Source organism: Amblyomma mixtum, chromosome 1, assembly GCF_055824585.1.
Source record: "Amblyomma mixtum isolate Tamu chromosome 1, ASM5582458v1, whole genome shotgun sequence".
Lineage (NCBI taxonomy): Eukaryota > Metazoa > Arthropoda > Arachnida > Ixodida > Ixodidae > Amblyomma > Amblyomma mixtum.
In genome coordinates this window covers 109,909,289-109,929,483 of record NC_143012.1, presented here as the reverse complement: position 1 = coordinate 109,929,483, position 20,195 = coordinate 109,909,289, and the positions used below count along the sequence as shown (strand labels likewise).

Genomic DNA, 20,195 nt, shown 5'->3' with positions numbered 1-20,195 from the left:
GGCATACCGAATTCATAAAAAAAAACATTTAACTCTGCATTATTCCTTGAACGGGGTGCAATTATTGACTGGTCATTGATTAAGGCTATTGATGACGCTGAAATGGCATTCAATCAGTTCTTTCTTATTATCTCCCTATCAGAAAATCCAACAGGCTGTAGGTCTGTTGGCAATCCGTAAATTGGGACCCTGCTGGTGTCGGGCCTGCTGGTGTTGGGCCTACTGGTGTTGGGCCTATTGGTGTTGGGCGTATTGGTGTTGGGTGTATTGCTGTCGGGCCTATTGGTGTTGGACCTAATGGTGTCGGCCTACTGGAATCGGCCTACTGGTATTGGCCTGGTGGTGTCGGCCTACTGGTATTGGCCTGCTTTTGTGCATGCCTGAAGGCCTGTTGGCCCGTGAGCATGAAGCTAACGCAGACACATGACCATGGCACCTTCACGTTGTTTCAACACACAATCCTGCTGGTATCTTTGGACAAGCTTAAAACGATTATCTGAATACTTGAAAAGGAGAACTTGGATAAACTGGAAAATTATTTCTGCATGCTGCAAATAAATTGTGCAATAACTTTTTTAGCAAAATGTGGGTCTCTAGATAACAGTCACAAAAAATTTCACAGCACACCTTTATTATGTTGCGCACTATTTGCGCTGTACATCACCCAGTTTCTGAGCAAGATGCTTGCGCACCGCTTTCAGCCGTTTTGCAGACTCCTCTGGGCTTGTGTCCCCCATGTAGAGGCGGAACAAAGCTGTAGAAAGAATAAATATTAAGGGCAATGTAAGGATTGAGGGGCATTACAGAAAGATTTCCACAAGCAACTCTCAAAAGAAGAAGTAAAGCAAAGAAGCCCAATGCAGTCAAGGACTGCAGTTTCAAAAGTTGCATATAGTGCATTATATATAGCCAAATGAAAAATTGCTTTGTGACTAAGGGCCAGCCCATTCTGGAACACAATAGCCACTGGTGGTTCATACAAGTGCATTGTAGCACTTTGCCTTTGGCAACATACATTTTACACAATAAACTGACAAAATAGTGGCAGCATAAAAGCACCATCATGTTACTCTGCAAGGTAGAAACTTTTTTCTGAGATGATTCGACGCGGTCAAGAGCTTTTAGGTAGTCAGTGCAGACTGCGACATATCATGAGGACTAGCTGTAGTTGCTTAGTGGTTAGGATTTCAGATACCGAGCCTGAGTATTCAGGCTCGAACCCAGTCGTGGCCACCCAATTTCGATGAAGGCAAAATGCAAAAGGCGTCCATGTGCTGGACGATGTCAGTAAAGGTTTAACACTTCTGGTGATGTAAAATTATTCCAGAACACTCTACTACAGCATCCCTCATAGGCTGAGTAACCTTGGGACGTTAAATTCCACACACCACAACAAATTTATGAGAAGCCTTCTTAAAATATATGAACTCAATCTCAAACTGCCGAGCTACATCCAGCTAGGCCAACTTCAATTTCTCCTCTGTATCTCTGTAAGCTCTGCCACAGACAAACATTTAACGCTTCAATAATAACTATGGGCAGAATACAATGAATTCTTAGTTAAGAGCAGAAGAACAAGTTTAAGTAATACAGCTTGCTGCAGAACCAGCTTCATTAACTGCTGTAGAAACTTTTTTCTGAGATGATTCGACGCGGTCAAGAGCTTTTAGGTAGTCAGTGCAGACTGCGACATATCATGAGGACTAGCTGTAGTTGCTTAGTGGTTAGGATTTCAGATACCGAGCCTGAGTATTCAGGCTCGAACCCAGTCGCGGCCACCCAATTTCGATGAAGGCAAAATGCAAAAGGCGTCCATGTGCTGGACGATGTCAGTAAAGGTTTAACACTTCTGGTGATGTAAAATTATTCCAGAACACTCTACTACAGCATCCCTCATAGGCTGAGTAACCTTGGGACGTTAAATTCCACTCACCACAACAAATTTATGAGAAGCCTTCTTAAAATATATGAACTAAATCTCAGTGTTCTCAGTATAGCGCAGTGTTCTGCATTGAAAAAAATGCACACATGATAACTTTAAAAGTGAGTGAGCTGCCATCAATTACAGGACACAGCTCTGGATCTGTGAACTATAAGCAGTGTTGTCCGGTGGTGAAAATTCCTTGAACAATGGGTCTGTCATGACTTCTTAAATTTGTTTAATTCCAGTTTTATTAACATACTTTGCACGTACACGATGATGCAAATGATGATGCATTTAATGTGACCAGTTCCAGCAAACAGCTTCCTGCTTGTCTAGTGTTTGTAAATAACCTGTGGACAAGTTGTATCCTGAAGTGCAGTCAATGAAACATTTTTCCTTCTGTACCAAAACTCACAGCCCACAAGGTATGATGAGAAGTTTAGGTTTCAAATTATTGTTACGTGGCCATTTACTAACTGAGCAACGCTAGACACAAAGCAAAAGAGTCACCAAAGGGTCAACACACCTTTCAGAGAAGTCAGCTTCTGCGGCGTCAATGCAGGCTTTGGCTCTGTCTTGCCCAGAGACAGGCTTCTGTTTGAAAGCGTTCCAGTCACACTCCTGTTTTTTAACTCTTCTGTGCTCCAGTACACCTGAGCCGCCATCCGGCAGAGCATTGAGTCGGATGGCGCCTGGAAGAGCCTAGTCCACACCTGTGGCTCCACCCAGGCACCGCTTCCAGCATAGACCTGCAAAATATGTGCACACAGCTGTTAATACTTTCCTGCGGCCTATTTTTTCAGACCTCTTTCTGCGCTCTGAGGCTATAAATACCGTGACAGAGGAGCTTTCAGTAGCACCATCAAGCATTACATAGTACTCTAGCACATGATGGCGACTTAAGGTCACTTGACAATGACGCAAAACAAAAACTGTCACGCTATTTAGCACTTTTTGTATAGTCCCCTCAAAGCCAATATGACAGGCTGGGCAACTGTTTTCTCCTGAGTCTCATGGCATGGAGCACAAAAAATGCAGAAGTCATGAATATCACAATAGTATCCATATGAAAGCAGTTCTACCACACCTTATGAGTTTTTAGAGTGTTGCATTGTCACGTTTTTCAAGCGTCACATTAGTGTATTGCCACATAAGACTTCAAACTCCAATAACAACAGCAACGCGTAATATGACAAAACATTGCTCCAAATTCCATACTCCACAAAAGCTTGAGCTGTCAATCAGAAAAAGCTACTACGGGTTCTTTACAAAAATAGTGTTCCAGTTTAGACATGAATGCAAAAACGACTGCCTAAATTTGTCTTTGAGCAATATAGTTAAGGAGAAAGTGGATTCTACATCTGGCCCCAAAATATTCAAAGCTAACACACCACTGATGATAACATGGGCTTATGCAACTTGCTCAATACATTGGACATTGTTAGCAGTTTAAGCATGATCAATGCACCTGTGTTGCGAACAGGCTTACCAGCTGCACAACTAAAGTGCCTGACAGCAGGTTAGAAATGCAGGAGACGCTTTTGTAAATTTACTGCTCACATGAAACAGCAGTTCAGTATGACAAATTAACTCTCCTTGCAAGCACCCAATTAGCAGCTTGAAGTCTTCTGCCACATCGAAAAGCAGCAAATAATATGCTTGTGCTACAGGTTATTCCCTTAGAGGTGCTATCTTCCTGACCTATGCAATCTTAAAACTCAACAAAAAATTAAGCAGACTCAAAATGTTATTGAGTAGGCTTAATTTAACATAGGGTCGGATATACGGCACTCTCTTGGGGCAGCAGTCACATTTTAGCCATGTATTTCTTCGCCTTTTGTTAAAAAAAAGGTGTTCTGCATGGTTTCCTTATGTGAAATTTACCAATGCCCCACCACCTCCCTCCATAAATGCTCCCCTGAGGCTCATTTAAAATGAATACTGTAGCTGTCTGCATACCTGTTCACATCTATCTATAATAGATGTGAACAGGTATGCAGACTTCAAAAAAAAGATTGAGGCCATCCTTATGTAATCAGCAATCTTTATGTATCCTGTAATCTTTATGTATCCTGTAATCTTTATGTATCCTGTAATCTTTATGTATCCTGTAATCTTTATGTATCCTGATCTTTATGTACTATGTAATCTTTATATAATCTGCATGTAATCCGCCCATCCCTCATGTAATGCCCCACAACCGGGGCCTTTGAGGTAATAAATAAATAAAAAAATAAATAATAATTCAAAAAGCCTTAAGAAATTTGTCGTCCCATTTAAGCTGACAAGATATTTTATATTTTAAAGCACAGTGCTTACAGTAAAACTGGGAGCCATGGAACACCATCTCCACCACATGTTTACATGCTTGCTTGTAAAAAAGAAAGGTGATTACTTTTCCATCATCCCTGGTAGAGCCCACTTGTATGTCAGCTTCAGTGACAGGGCAGTGGCCATGGCCTCCTTCTCCTGCACAAAGACAAAAATTGACTTTTTGTTTTGAACACCAAAAAAAGTATAAAATGTTCATGCACAGGGATGATCAAACCATAAAATGATCAATTAACATAGCTTCTTATATACTTAACTTTTTCATGGGGGCTGGAATATTCAAACACTGCATGTGGTACCTCTACTCCGAAACTGATATAAAAAAAAGCAGTGCTCATCGTGGCTTGTACCACAGGTACATAAGTAAAAAGTAGTTGTAGAGGCGTTGCTCTTCAGTTAAAGCTTGCACTAAGGTGTGCAGATAATCTAGACAGTTGCGTGGCTATATTAGGCAAAAAAACCATGGAAAGTCATTCGAGGAAATAGTAATCTTCTGAAAGCGTTCCATTTATTCTCACTCTAAAGGAGTTATAGCATTTTTCCGCACTGTATGGAGAATGCAATGGTGCTAAATAACTGAGAAATACCAAAATTATTTGGCACTCATTAGCTTTTAAGCATTAAGCAAACTCTCCCAGGCAAGTCATCTTCAGCTTATAAACACTATATTTTGAAGTGGATCAAAATTGTCAAATCACCAAACCAACAATCGAGTAATCTTACCACGTAGACCTGGGCTCTCCAGGGGACCAGCACTTGTCGAGGCTTGTCCTGCGGATGGAATGAGTAAAAAGGAGTTCCAGATGTGTTATTCTTCCACTATTACCTGCAATAAGGCACGCAGGCACTCCAGACTGTTGCATGGCTAAAGCAGGCAAAGAAGCCTTGCAAAGCCTTGGCAGTAAGACGAACAGGTAGTCTTCAGAAAGTGCTTTCATGTATTGTTGCTTTCAAAGATGGCATTTTTCGTACTGCATGGGCCGTGCAATGAATGGTGCTAAGTAATTCTCAGCAACATCAAATTGGTCTGATGTTTATTGGCTTTCAAGCATTAAGCAAACTTTCCCAGGCGAGTCGGCTTCAGCTTATGAACACTATATTTTGAAGCAGGCCAAAATTTTCAGATCACCAAACCAACACGGGAGTACAATGAGAATCTTACCAAGCAGACCTGGGCTCTCCAGGGAAGAAGTACTCGTCGAGGCTTGTCCTGCAGGTACAGCAAGTAATAATTTAGCCAACTACCGAGGCTTTTTTCTCCCAACATACGACTACGATCCAAAACAGCGCTAAACTGTCAGATCACTAAACCCAAAACATGAAAGAGTATCTCACCAAGCAGACCTGGGCTCTGGGAAGCAGTGCTCGTTGAAGCTTGTCCTGTAGGTGCAGCAAGTAATAAGTTAGCCAAATACCGAGGCTTTTTTCTCCCAACATACGACTACGATCCAAAACAGCGCTAAACTGTCAGATCACTAAACCCAAAACATGAAAGAGTATCTTACCAAGCAGACCTGGGCTCTGGGAAGCAGTGCTCGTTGAAGCTTGTCCTGTAGGTGCAGCAAGTAATAAGTTAGCCAACTACCGAGGCTTTTTTTCTCCCAACATACGACTACGATCCAAAACAGCGCTAAACTGCCAGATCACTAAACCCAAAACATGAAAGAGTATCTTACCAAGCAGACCTGGGCTCTGGGAAGCAGTGCTCGTTGAAGCTTGTCCTGTAGGTGCAGCAAGTAATAAGTTAGCCAACTACCGAGGCTTTTTTTCTCCCAACATACGACTACGATCCAAAACAGCGCTAAACTGTCAGATCACTAAACCCAAAACATGAAAGAGTATCTCACCAAGCAGACCTGGGCTCTGGGAAGCAGTGCTCGTTGAAGCTTGTCCTTTAGGTGCAGCAAGTAATAAGTTAGCCACCTACCGAGGCTTTTTTCTCCCAACATACGACTACGATCCGAAACAGCGCTAAACTGTCAGATCACTAAACCCAAAACATGAAAGAGTATCTTACCAAGCAGACCTGGGCTCTGGGAAGCAGTGCACTTTGAAGCTTGTCCTGTAGGTGCAGCAAGTAATAAGTTAGCCAACTACCGAGGCTTTTTTCTCCCAACATACGACTACGATCCAAAACAGCGCTAAACTGTCAGATCACTAAACCCAAAACATGAAAGAGTATCTTACCAAGCAGACCTGGGCTCTGGGAAGCAGTGCTCGTTGAAGCTTGTCCTGTAGGTGCAGCAAGTAATAAGTTAGCCAACTACCGAGGCTTTTTTCTCCCAACATACGACTACGATCTAAAACAGCGCTAAACTGTCAGATCACTAAACCCAAAACATGAAAGAGTATCTTACCAAGCAGACCTGGGCTCTGGGAAGCAGTGCTCGTTGAAGCTTGTCCTGTAGGTGCAGCAAGTAATAAGTTAGCCAACTACCGAGGCTTTTTTCTTCCAACATACGACTACGATCCAAAACAGCGCTAAACTGTCAGATCACTAAACCCAAAACATGAAAGAGTATCTTACCAAGTAGACCTGGGCTCTCCAGGGAAGCAGTGCTCGCCGAGGCTTGTCCTCCAGGAACAGCAAGTAATAAGGAGCTGCAGAGGAATTTCTCTTCCATAATTATTTGCAGTAAGGCATGCCAGTACTTCCGACTGTTGCATGGCCACATCAGACAAAGCAGCCGTGCAAAGTCTCGCCAGTGAAAGGTATACTTACGTCAGCACTTTCATTTTAGCCTCACTTTCAAGGAGTTAAGCATAGCATCTGTGTCAGTCTACATGGTAATGCAACGGTGCTCTATCATTCTGATAACTCTCAAATTGACCCTGTTCAACTAAACAGTGTTCTCTCCCTAGGTTCAAGAAGTTTACAGATTCTGCTTACAAACACACGTCCTGAAATGTCATGAAACTGCCACCAGCAAACCCCATGTCAACAAACCAATACGTGTTTAGAATGTATACACCTTACCATGCTGAACTTGGCACTGTGGGGATGCAATGCTCGCCGAGGCTTGTCCTGCAGATATTACAAGTAAAGAGCTTCAGAGGCATTCAAATCAGTTTAGGAAAGTAGAAGAATGCAAGTGGACAAATAATTACTTACCATTCTTCTCCATACTATCAAGTGCGGGCTGATACACAATATTCAGTGGAAGATCAGAGGCAGCTGCATATATCAGCCTCACATCTGAAAACGAAAAATAATTTTAAAAGTAATCCCTTCTTTCCCCCTTACATATCATACCACATAAGAGTGAATAATTACGTTTTTAAGTACATAAGTTTAGTTGCCTAAAACACTTCTGTTAATTCATTACTCCAGCTTCCTATACCTGAGGATATTAGTGCCAATCAGGTATCACATAAATTCATCAAACACAGGCCAGTGAGCTGGCACTTAATGATTTTGCTCACAGCGCAACTTAATACCGAGAAAAGATTACTGATAGCATTACCTTGTTATTTGGAAAGCCCATACAATTACTTCCAATGTCATAATTCAGTAAACATTGCCGTATCGAACAATAAATTTTCTCTGAAGTAGAGTTTAGAGAAAAGGTAAAAATTTATTGTCCCCTATGGCAATGTTCACCAGTGCCACGACACTGGAAGAAATTGTATCGGCTTTACAAACAGCAATGCAACGCTACCGATAAACTTTGCTAGGTTTCTTCATACAACTCTTTTTTTTTACGTGTATACAAGAGTTTACTTCCACGTTATCCAGCTTGTCGCCTTCCACCATGCTATCCAAATCTCTGCTATAGTTGCAAGCAGTACCTGCGTGTCATGAAACTGAACTCCTGATGTTGGATACTGTTTGCAAACGAAATCTGCCTTGCCTACTCTGCAACACTGAGGCCGCAGGAGGGATAATTCCATGGTTCACAGGCTGCAGTACTGGTACATACTTTAGCAGAAAAGTTGCGATCTGGGTCAGCTGGTGCACTGTATTGAACAAATAACCCAGGCAAACGCTGAAGGACAGGGAAGGGACGAGGCGCACACTGCAACTGGAACTAACTGGAACTAACAACAGTGTTCTAATGAAGCACATCCATCTCCCAAGAAAACTTGCTGCACAGTTGTTAGTTTCAGTCGCAGTGTGCGCCTCGTCCCTTCCCTGTCCTTCGTCCTGTGGCTGGGTTATTTGTTCAATACAATGCTAACCTTCCTGCTTCAGTCTGGCAACTTCTATGACATACTCAGGCTTCCTGTTTATGATCAAAAGCCTAGCTATGCGCATGGAAAAATCAGACCTTTTTCACTGATTTCTAATCAGCTCAGTTCTGTGACAGCCGCAGCTAGCCTATTTTAGAACATTTTTTTTGGTGCCGGCACTGCATGGTTGTGGGCACACTGCATCTTCCAAACAGCACTGTAGAATGCTTACACCTTGTTTATTCTACTGCACTGCAGTTATAATGCATGAACGAGGAACAATATTCAGCACTTATAGATGTTAGTTTCATTTTTTTTTGTAGTCTTGCTAAATTAGAAGTAAAGAAATATCTATGAGGAATATGATAAAGGGACGCAAAACAAAAATTTAAGTTCACCTGTATCAGTACGGTAGCGTGTTCAAAACAAACTGAAAACAAAGCTTTCATAAGCTAGAACCTAGAAACGAAATACAGGTGTAGCCATCATGGCCGTTCTCATGAATGAAGCATGTGTATCAACATCAATTTTATTGCGCGCATCTCAGAGGATATGCTAGACCATCATTAACTTCAAAACGGTGGCAACCTGTCCTTTTCAGCAAAGACTTCAAAAGTTTGAATCAGCCAGTGGAAAGATTTCCAATCTGGTTTTACCAGCAATAATTATGTCCTTTGCTGCCAAATTAACAACATACCAGTGAAGAGGCTAAGATTCAATTTTCACTGAAAACAATGCAATTGTTCTTTATACCCAATGGAAATCTGGTACTCAGCACGAAGGTTACATAAAACACTATAGATCATTTCTGTAATGCAGCTCATCAGCTTATAATGGCCTAAATAGAAGCGAAACATGCTCTTTCTTCTGAGCTCCCAACAAAAATACTGCAGATTACTGTTTCATAATGCACTAAGATTTCACTTGGCCACTTAGCAATGCGTGTCCACCATCAACTAGCCTCCTTTCCAACTTTTGTTGAACATCGGCGAAGAAAGCTTAGGTTAGAATTTATTTCTCTCTTATTACATAACAAACTTGGTTTGGATCCCTCATCATACTTAACGCCGGCACCAACCAGACAAACTCGTCAACACCATCCCAGTTCTCTATCCCCTATATTCGCTAGAACAGACACTTACAAGTTTTCGTTTTTTCCACGCACAATAACAGATTGGAATGAGCTAATTAAACCATTATCCCAAGAGTTTTAACCAATTATTTTTTCTATATTGTGTTGTTCTTTTTTGAAATGCTGCGTTTTTTTTTTGTCTCTTGATTGACTTTGTTCGCCCACCCTGCTTGGACTCAGTGTCCGCAGTATTTTGTAAATAAATAAATAAATAAATAAGCAGTGCCGAACTGTGTGCTGGCATGCCATTAATGTGCGCTACCAAAGTCATGCATATGCCACCCTGTTTTTTTAATGTGCAGTGAAAATGAAAGCTAAGAAATTAAGGAAGCTTCCGCTAGCTAACATATTGAATGAATGAATAGGCAGAGCTTGCACTGATATATATTCTGAACGCGATGAGCACATGCAGAAACAAAAATTTCCGATAAATGAAAAAACCTGGGCTGCCTCAAAAAAGAAAAAAAGATTTTAAATTCTTTTTTAATGCTTAATGATCTCCCGTTGAGTTAAAAGGCACATGATACACCGAGGGTTCTTTGCACAGACCAGCTGCCTATCCTCTTCCTGTCTTCTTTTTGGAAACTTATAGCCAGCGAGTTAACTGGAAATTTGAGGAAGCAATCACGACAGCAACAAGCATCCCTCCACACAGCTATGATGGATTTCAGAAGTTTAGAAGTACCTGTTCCCCACCATCTTCACAACACATTTACAAGTGTGTGTCTGTGTGGGGGAAACAAAAAATTGTTTCACACTACACATGATTCTGTAGATGGATCTGAAAGTATGCTCTGCATCAAGACATAACAGCTCCAAAGAAGCTAACTTTTCAAGAGGATTTACCAGCATCGAAGAGCTTGGAAGTAAGGCTGCGCTGCAGTTCCATATTCAGAATACGGAGCTGTCCAACTTCGTCCTTAAGAGCTTCAAATTCAGCTGTAGCTGGCTGGTCACCCCTTGCTTGCTTCAACGCAGCCAGTTCAATCTCCAAGGCCTCTGTTTTGCGCTTCAGCTCGTTGTGCAATCCAACAGGAACCATGTCGACGGCTCCATCCACCACTGCCTCCTCAATCAACTGCAGCTCCTGTTGGCGCTGCACATCAAGCCGTAGCTTTTTTGCTGACTTTGTCACCTGCAACTGAATAGGCGCAATTAAAATTTCCTGCTGAACTGTTGAGCACACCAAAATATGCAATCCATCAGGATTAATCCTGACAGCAGCATGCCACAGCATAATGGGGAAAGTTGTGCAATGCACTAGTACAGGGGGGAGGAGGAGGGGGGGGGGGCAAATTGTAGGTCGCGACCCACATGTGGCTCTTCACAGGTCCAAGTGCAGGTCGCAATTCTCCGATATCTGCAACTTGCAACTTCCGACGCAAGAGCTCAACTTCAAAAATTCTTTTCTCACTTTAAACAAAAATTACCTCGATTAAAATGTAAGAAATGAAAGGCAATAAATTGTTCTATGTAACCTGTCATTGTTTGTATTTTTACTTGGATCACCTCAGGGTGAAATTAACCAGTGTTTTTGGCTCAAAATGCACTTTTTTGCAACCTTAGTATTTTTCTTACTTCAATGTACACAGTTTAATCACCTGTAACATTGGTTATAAGTTCTAGACATCTAGAGAAGCCAAACGGCTATTTCTGAATTTGCGAGAGCAAGTTGGTATAAAAAAGCAGCAGAAATGGTGCATTTTCATATTTTCTTTAATTAAAAAAAAGATTTGAGCCGTAAAAACCTATACGCTCTGATTTATGTCGAAAGCCAGAATCTGCGCAAATGTCACTGAAAAAATTGTGGAGTGTTTTCTAAAAATTTGTTTTTCATTAATCTTTTTTCTTAATTGGTTTGTTCACAGAAGGTTGTGGCCAAGTACTACACCAGGGTGGCCAAATCCTGCTCTGGTGAGGAAGTGCGTTGTCGGTTCTGGTCACCGAGATCAGGCCGCACTTCAGGCCTGGTTACGCAGTTCCATCGACAGGCAGAGTTTTTTTTTTTTGGGGGGGGGAGACATGGGAGAGGCCTTTGCCCTGCAGTGGGCGTACGCAGGCTGATGATGATGATAAATCTTTTCTAAATGTTATTATTTTCCAAATGTTAATATTATAGTAGAATACAACTTAAAAAAACCGCAGTTGCTAACACTGGACCGCAGTCGCCGCTTTCCAATTGGAACAGAAACAAAATCAGCCTGACTTTTGTAAACGGAACAGTAAACGAAATCAGCTTGAATGTTTGACTTTATCAAACAATCAACATATCAACATTCAAAAGCTCATAATTTTTTTCGTGTGATAAGCTTTTTGTTTATTTAACAAGAAACGTTTAAGCAGTGGACTACTTTTTCGTCGTGGAGGAATTCTGTGCGCGGAGGCTGAATGTGGGCGGAGCTTCACTGCAGACTTAAGTTGTATCCGACTATAAGTCTTTTTATTAAAGCCTTCTCTAAATGTTCAAACTGCACTGACCTCACAAATAAATTTTTTCAACGAAAATGCTTCAGGCTTTGATTAGGCACATTGGCATAACTTGCCATGAATATTTTTGAACAAACTGTAGATGGCTGTGTGCAACGTCTGGGGTGTTTGGCATGGAATGACCCAGTAGAACTGTGTTTGGTCACTCAGAGTCAACCCCTAAGAAGGCTGCTAGCCTGGTGCACAAAGGCCAGCTGACCTTGCAAGCTGATCCAAGTTGAGCCAGGAACCACGTGGAAGAGTGTGTGGGGAAAGGAGCATACTAAATGTCAGCACGGCATCCTAGTAGGCAGTGCATTTAACATGGAGCAGTCCCTGAATATAGATTAGCTGTCCGTTCATCTTCGTGTGTACACCTTCTTCCCATGTCCATATTTTTTAACACTGCTTTCAATAAATGTAACTCACCAGCCCGACAACCTACTTAGGATCAAATATTTTACAGCTTGAAATAGAAGTGGATATCTGGAAGCAATGATCTGTCTTCAAGGCCAGTCACAAGCCCCACCTTGTGAGCTGTTCATCAAGTACACACACACTTTTACAGTGCAAAACTGCACATTTGAAAGTAATATTACCAGCCTTTAAAAGCTATGACTTTACCTTTCCTTTTGTCCTTTTCTTCCCTTCGGGTGGTATAAGAGGTCTTCGGTGTCGTTTTTCATTGTAGATGTCCATTTCCTCCTTTGATTCTGCACAGCACATAGAAAGTTAGAAGCTATGTGCATTGATAAAAGGTTAAGAACGTATCATGGAGCTGCACTGCATATTATTTTGAATTTTTCCAATCTGATATGCACACAACCTTTACAAAATGTTCAATTTTTTTGTATTGTAATGGAACAAACCTGCATCCGCGAATTCTGTGTACAAGTTCCTCTCCGTCTACTGCAATCATACTGTATGCAGCTTATCAGATGATGATGATTGCAGATCTTACTGGTTTAAAGGCAGCTTTGTCCAAAGAGCACCATGGCACAAGGAGTTTTCGTCTACTCAAGGTGCAATTAGAGACACATTTTTCGAGCATTTTACCGCCCATATGCCAAACACCAGGCCAAGGGAAACCTTGCACACACTGCATCATCTCTGAGTACCTGGGGGCACTGTATGGGGATTGAACCCAACACCGCTTGCACGCAAGGTGGATGCTCAAACCAAGAGGGCACAGCTGCGGTACTTCACGCTGCATTCATATGTCCTTTGTTGAGCAAGAATTAGTTGAAGACACATTAATTAACGTCTTAAGCAGTATAAGCCAGATTACAATTTCTAAGTCCATACACACTTCATTTTAGTGTTTGAGGTTGAGCACATATCCCCTCCTTTTGTCCTGCCTTGAGGGCAAGAACTCTGTATGGTAATAAATTATAAAACACTAAAACAGAGAAACACATGCTCTGCTGAGCCACTATAGCAACATGTACCCCACAGCGTTTTGCCTCAAGGAGGGCATCCCTGCTGAAAAAAACTTCTATGATGCAATAACCTCATAGAGGCTTCATCATAGAATATCATGCAATCTGAATGATATATCATACAATTTGTATGATATTCTATGACATCTCTATGATGACTGTATGATTTCTAGAAATATATGACATTTCTATGATAATTTTTTATGATTTGTATGATAAATCTATGATATTTGTATGACAAACTGTATGAGTTTATTGCAACATAGAACTTTTTTTCAGCAGGGATGGCAGTTAAAACTATTACCATTATTTATAAAATATACCTTAATTTAATATATATACGTGTATACATACATACTACATAAAACTTTGTATGCTGATTTCACATTTGGATTTTACGCTCCGCTAGCTGCAACAGTTACTGAGTCATTAAAACTAATACCCTCCTATAGTCCTCCCCGGGACATCAATAGTTAAGAAGGAAGTATACAAGTGTATAATTAGTAGTACACAAAGCCTTGTTGTGTGCAATAAAGCCATTTTTTTCTTATACATGAAGCCCAATACTCACTGAAATAAAATTACACGAAATACACGAGGCACCGCGACCCGCGGAACCGGCGGCACCGGCACCGGGAGGCACCGGCGGGGTATCAGAAGCGCAATTCGTTGACAATGTTAGACAACTACGCATGAGAAAACAAGTCATTTTATGAACTTCGCAACCTTTCGTTATAATTATTCTCTAGAAGACAGGTGAAGATACGAGAATTACAAAAAAAAAGAGAAATCGAAACTTTAGAGCACATGTTTTCCATTCGCCGCTTCCCGCGACCTCAACTTGCGCGCTTTGCGTGGTTTACTTGTCATGCCTCAAAATATTTTCACGAGCCCTTGACGAAGCGACAAATATCTACAATATAGCCAATGGATCCCCGAAAGTGCTCCATTTTGAGCTCTCAAGACGGTTGTGTCGTTGCGTAGAGCAGCGCGCGCACAGGTGCGGAAGTCATGCATACTTAGGGCACGCGCTTGTATATACACCTTCCTAATACCGCAAAAAGTTGTTCAGCCGCAGAAAAAAAAATACAATGGATGGCCTTTTGGCGACTTACCCGTCATGCGTATGATTCTGGCATCGTAGTAACTGCCAGCGGTGAAGTCGTCGCCGCACCAGTAGACGCTGTAGTTTTTTCCCGGATCGAAATCCGCGACGTTCTTTGGTTCAAATGACTGAACTTTAGTGTGTTCAACAACAGCAGTTGTATGATCACACACGTACTCACAGTAGACGAACATTTCGGGAACAATTAAAACGAACCGCAAATGCGCACTAAGTTTGCAACGCGACGCGCCTTGATTTGGCAATGGACGCATCTCAACTACGCGGACAAAACTATAAGGCGTGCATAGGCTTTCATGCATCATGCGCAGCAAAATATAGTGCCACCATACAAGTACTTTTCCCACGTAAAACGTGCTGTTATAATTTATAGCTGTACTCGTATATACATGCGTGCTTTTATGTACGAAAAGGCAAAATGTCCAAGCAACCTTGCTCAAATAGTGTATGATTTTTTATTTCGACTTCGAAATTCATACGAAGTAGATGCAGAATTCAGTGTCGCCATTTTAGCGATTGTCCTGCTAAATTAAGTGACTTTTGTTGCCTCTTAGCGGGAAAAATGTTCGTCTAGCGGCTAGCAGATTTTTTAGCGGATTTTGAATCTTTATTTCGTGAGTCTCATTGTTTTAGCGGATTTCAGGACGTGTAGTGGATCTGAACGAAATGAGCAATTCTCTTCGTAGGCTTCAGTAAAAAAATAGTGGCCGGCGGGTTATGTGCGAGGAAGGGAATTTATCAGCGGTGCCGGCCGCTGGCTCGTTGGTGTGGCCAGTTGGCGTGGGCCGTTGCATGGCAATAGTGTACTAGAATTAGTACACTATAATGGCACGCCTCGAAGAAGCCCACGGAGAGATTCGTAGCTTGCGCCTCTCCGCACCTGGCTGCTGTAGGGTTTCAACTGATCCTATGCATGACACCATGCATCGACCCTACGAGGCGCGGTGAAAGGCGCCTAGGCGCCTCGGTCACTTTGCTACACCCTATCTCGCAGATTACTTCGGAACCAGCATATTAAAAAAAAAAAATCAGTCACTCTACACTTAGAACGCTCACTCAGTGCTTCCTCCTTGCTTCTTTGAGCAGAATAAAGCAGTCCGCTTGGTATACAGGGTGTTTCACCTAAGACTTTCTGCAATTTTTAAAAATAAGCTATTTGAATTAGATGCGCACTTTTTGTGGCATAGCATTGTCAGTGGTGTACTACATCATAATGCAGCTAAGACGTGCTAACTAGCAGGCTTGTTAACCAACGTTTAATAATTAACTTTTAAACTATTACCGTTGGGCTCCTTAATTATTGAGAGGCATGTAGCCCACCGTAAGTAATACCCATATCAGTTTTTAGAATTTCGAAAACGCGGTTACCCTTGGCGCTGTGGCCCAACAAATTTCGCCTACATCGCACCAAAATACATGCGGGTTGAGAAGCTTGCAGGCAAAGCAACCTCTCCAGTGAACCTAACTCGTCGAGATAGCCAAAATTTGTTGGGCCACAGCGCCGAGGATAATCGCGTTCTCGAAATTCTAAAAACGGATATGGACATTACTTACGGTGGCCTACGTGCCTCTCATTAATTAAGGAGCCTAACGGTAATAGCTCAAAAGTTAACTATTAAATATTGGTTAACAAGCCTGCTAGTTAGCACGTCTTAGCTGCATTATGATGTACTACCACTGACAATGCTATGCCAGAAAAAGCGCGCATCTAATTCAAATAGCTTATTTTTAAAAATTGCAGAAAGTCTTAGGTGAAACACCCGGCTGTATATCGGCTTTGACTGTGGCGCTGCGGCAGAAAATAACCTATCCCAAACGGTGCGCACGAGCATGGGAGATATCATGGCAAAAACGCCGAAAGTGAAGTACGCTCAAAAGTTTCGAGACGAATGGCTTAAAGACCCGGGTCTGCAGCTGGCTCCTCTGCAAGAAAACACCCAATGGATTGAAGGTTGCTGAATGTAAGTTTTGCAGGTGCCAACTCGGATCCAAGTACTACGAACTGAAGGCTCACAAAGATACAAAAAAGCACCAGAATGATACTAGCATATTGGGCCCGTCAGCTGATTACATTCCCAAAAAGAACTGAAAGCAATGCCGTGAGCACAGCAGAGGGCAGGGCCGCGTTGTTCACAGCTGAACACTGCAGCACTGCCGACCATCTGGCAGAATGCATCAAGAAATCATTCCCAGACAGTGCGGCTGCCAGAGACTGCCGAATGAAGAGGACAAAATGCGCTGCAGTGGTTAAAATGTTCTGTACCCGCACTTTAAAGAGGACCTTTCATCAGACATTGGCAACAGCAAATACAGAATCATTGTTGACGAATCAACTGACATATCAGTAACAAAATATTTGTCAATGTATGTCATTAACCACAGTGAAGCAATGTCGTCACTTGTAACAACATTCCAGTCCCTGTTCGTGCAAGGAACATGCGATGCGTGAGGCAATGTAAAAATTTCGGAAGTGTTCGCTGAAGCGCCCGGTAAAATAAACCTATGAAGAATGGCCCTTCTGGAGTACTTTTTATATGGGTTATTGCGGACTGTGTATTTGAGGAGAACAGGATTACCTTACAGCCTACTTATGTTTGGTTTTCTTTACTCACGCCTTTAAACAAAATTGCTGGCAGGAACGCTCGCAGGAACGATGCGGTACAAGCTGCCCTGGACGCTGCCAACGAATGTTGCTCAAAAAATAATCTGACTGAACGCTTGAAGAAAATGCTCTTTCCTCCTAGCCACAGTTGCGGGATAAAATATGCCACCTTTTCCTTGATCTCATGTTCATGGCTGGTTTTGATACGCGCACAAGCAGACGCCGCTTCAAACGGCGATGCGCATTCTGGTTTGGTTTAGTTTGGTTTATGGGGTTTAACGTCCCAAAGCGACTAGGCTATGAGAGACGCCGTAGTGAAGGGCTCCAGAAATTTCGACCACCTGGGAACCAGAGGTTCTCTAACGTGCACTGACATCGCACAGTACGCGGGCTCCTATTATATTTCTCCTCCATCGAAATTCGTGGGGTTTCGTTTTTGCTTAAGGAATCCCTTTTTTTGATCACAGTTCTAACTCTGGATCGCTACATTTGCTTGCATTTCTAAGCCAAGAAAAGACGCAGTGCAAGTATTTTTACATCTAGCATCGCAGTACATATTAGCAGATATTTTGGTGTTTTCCAAAAACGTTTAGCGGATTATTAGCGAATTTTTGAAAACATTTTGGTGGAATGCTCGGAAATAGAGGTGGCAACACTGCACGTGGTGGCGGCATGATGGCGGGAAGATCGCTTTTGCACGGAGCCAGGGAGTGACAGTACAGTGACGGCCGTAGCGTCTGCTGAAGATTCAACGAGCGGGAACGGTTTTCGGCACCGGGCGTATTAGCAGCCAACTTCGCGATGTCACAGAAGTCACGAAAGCGCTACAGGCAATACTTGGAACCTGGTTCAAACGGCAAAATTCTCAAACAAACCCTCTGGAACATCCGGAACAGACGCAAAAGGGGTGCCGTTAAAGGTGCCCTGCGACGTAGATAAAGCATGTGGTCTTTATTCTTTGTATTCAGAGTAAGGGACATTGTGAGTCCCGAACGCGCAATGAGATCACCGAAATCATAATATTTGATATTTTAATCTTCGCTAGAAATGCTTCTTTCGAGCCGATGGTGTCGCAACGCGGCGGCCATTTGCGGCAGCGGAAATGAGGTAGCATCCAGATAGGGCGCTGCCTTACTCATTGGTTGGGCGTCCAGTTTGCATATTGTTCTTTTATACTTGCGAAATGAATCCAAAATATTATGTCTCTGAGTATTGAAAGCTTTTCGCATGCCACAAAAACTGGAAAGAAGCAGGGAAAGCGAACGAAAACTAACAAGAATACAGCTAGGGGCGACACTTTCCATTCCGCTTCAAAGCTTCGTGGCGGCCAGCGCTGTTCAAAAAACGGCTCAAACCAGAAAGCGCGCGCGTCGAGACCGGCCGTGACCATACCAAGACGGCAGCGAAAAAAAAAAAGCCAGTCGACACACCTTGCCCAAAATTGTGAAGAGAAAGGCCGGACAGAAGACGGAAGTCGAGTTTGGGGGGGAGGGGGGCAACTGCCCACAGCCTTCCAGTCCGACTGAAAAAGAAACTTCGGGCAGCTTCCTTTGTTGTTAGCCACCCCTGCCCTGACTACTACGGCGTCGCGTACGCGGGGGGAAGACGCCGTCAAAATGCGCGGCTGTCTACTGCCCCGACAAAGCAACAATTGCATGCACGCTTCCGCTGCGTGTGCGCTAGGTGCGGTTCTGATTGGTAGCGCCCAATCTCGGTACTGAGTGAGTGAAATGGGCGAGTGAAGTGCGTTTTCGTGTGAGCTTTTCATTTCGAATTTTCAGAGTGGAATAACTTTCGTTTGCACGCTCCGATTTCAATAATTCTTTTTGCTTTGGTCTCTGGAAAGCATGATGAATCTATTTAATGATATTTATTGGTACTGAGGAAATCATCGCGGTGCCCCTTTAAGGTATGTATGTATAGATTATGTGCGCGCTCGTGCATGCGCGCGCGTGCTTGCGTGCGTGTGTGTGCGCGTGCGTGTGTGTATATGTGTGTGTGTGCGGCGTGTGTAAGTGTGTGCGCGTGTATGCAGTGTAAGTTAGCGTCTGTATTAAAATAAGGTGCGCACAGACAGTTGAAATCGGGAACAGCGAGCATCTACTGGGTCACTGAATACTAGAGCGCGCAAAATTTTCCACACAAGCTCTGCAACATGCAGAAAAGATCGACTCAAAAAGTCTACCTATCGTATGTGCGCGTGCGTTTATCTCAGCGTTGAATTAAAGACCGAGAAGACACTTTGAAAGGGAGCAGCAAAACGAGAGAGTTAGCCTTTAGAAGTTTCCTTAGAAATGGCGCGGAAACCGCTGTGCGGTAGCTAAAGGTATGTCTTATCTGTAGATCTTCTCCAGCGGCGAATTCTTTTCTGTCCGCGTTTCATTTGATGGCTACTGTAAAAAGGTAGATGAAGAATCGCAGGGTAGCAGACATTCATTAACCCATGCCAACAGTTTATAGTATTGTTTTTTCCTTTCCTATTTTTTAGGATGACGCACCACTCATCATGAATGATCCTTCCAGGGCTTTACAGAGTGGCATTTGCTGCTCAGACCGGCAAGATGGGGACATTCAAGGAAGCAGTCCCAGTCACGATTCTCCACATGTTATGGGTCCGGTAAGAAATTCTTGCAAGCTAGTTTATTCATATCTAGGAAAGCTGTCTCTTCATAAACAGGACAAGGACCAGGCAGCAAAAAAGGAAAAGCAACACCACAAGGCACAAAGTTCAAACTGCTTTTTTTTTGTGGATCAAGTGAAATGACAGGTTATATAAGCAAGGAAACCCAAAATTTCTACCATGTTTACCACTCTGTCATGCTCCAAGGGTCACATTGAAGTCTCAAAACAAATAGAAAGAAAAATAAGCCCCAAAAACAGGAAACCAACTACAATGTAGTTGCTAAGCACAAAGTTTGTTTGCCTGTGGTTATCTGCTGTCTCACTACATAATATATTCAACTTAACAGACCACCAAAACAGACCACCAGTAAAGGAAAAAAAGACTG

The 20,195-nt window shown here is 42.7% G+C and overlaps 1 protein-coding gene across 1 annotated transcript; it reads right to left on the bottom strand.

Moving 5' to 3' along the window:
• Window positions 1-627: 627 nt before the first annotated feature.
• Window positions 628-14,906, bottom strand: LOC149367516 (uncharacterized). Its single transcript, XM_089574587.1, has 13 exons — window positions 14,578-14,906; window positions 12,648-12,736; window positions 10,404-10,698; window positions 7,368-7,451; window positions 7,233-7,280; window positions 6,783-6,856; window positions 6,613-6,657; window positions 5,591-5,696; window positions 5,418-5,465; window positions 4,979-5,026; window positions 4,320-4,393; window positions 2,451-2,673; window positions 628-754 (listed from the first exon to the last, which is right to left on the bottom strand). The coding sequence occupies exons 1-13, from the start codon at window positions 14,888-14,890 to the stop codon at window positions 645-647; spliced, it is 1,557 nt and encodes a 518-aa protein (XP_089430713.1). The 5' UTR covers window positions 14,891-14,906; the 3' UTR covers window positions 628-644.
• Between the last annotated feature and the right edge of the window lie 5,289 nt (window positions 14,907-20,195).